This window comes from Cariama cristata, unplaced genomic scaffold (genome assembly GCF_000690535.1).
Source record: "Cariama cristata isolate BGI_N322 unplaced genomic scaffold, ASM69053v1 scaffold35740, whole genome shotgun sequence".
Taxonomy (NCBI): Eukaryota; Metazoa; Chordata; class Aves; order Cariamiformes; family Cariamidae; genus Cariama; species Cariama cristata.
Genome location: NW_009595866.1, coordinates 5,769 through 6,080, shown reverse-complemented (window position 1 = coordinate 6,080; position 312 = coordinate 5,769). Strand labels below are relative to the sequence as shown.

At 63.1% G+C, this 312-nt stretch overlaps 1 protein-coding gene across 1 annotated transcript in view; it reads left to right on the top strand.

The window, feature by feature from the left end:
• The window catches only part of KLHDC8B (kelch domain containing 8B), a gene marked incomplete at its 5' end in the record, with an annotated part of 2,439 nt that overhangs the window by 401 nt on the left and 1,726 nt on the right, over positions 1-312 (top strand). The window contains one exon of the mRNA XM_009703682.1: positions 2-143. Coding sequence (XP_009701984.1) covers positions 2-143 — 142 coding nt within the window. The remainder of the gene's footprint in view (position 1; positions 144-312) is intronic.

Here is a 312-nt window from a genome sequence, read left to right as displayed (position 1 = left end):
CCCCCTGTTGCAATGCCTGACGGCGTCGTGTTCAGCCTGGGGGGGCTGCAGCAGCCAGGGCCCCACAACTTCTATTCCCGTCCCCACTTTGTCAACACCGTGGAGATGTTTGATCCCGCACAGGGTGAGCTCCATGTCCCTGGGTGGGGTGGGAGCATCCCCTGCAGGTCCAGGATGCCTCCCTGGGTATTGGTGAGGGGTGTCCATGCCCGAGGGACACAGTTCATAACAGTTCATCCATCAGCCCCTTGCACCCATGGGGAGTCCTGGCCTGCGCTCCCTGGCCCCAGGGAACCGTTAGCCCTGGGGTGT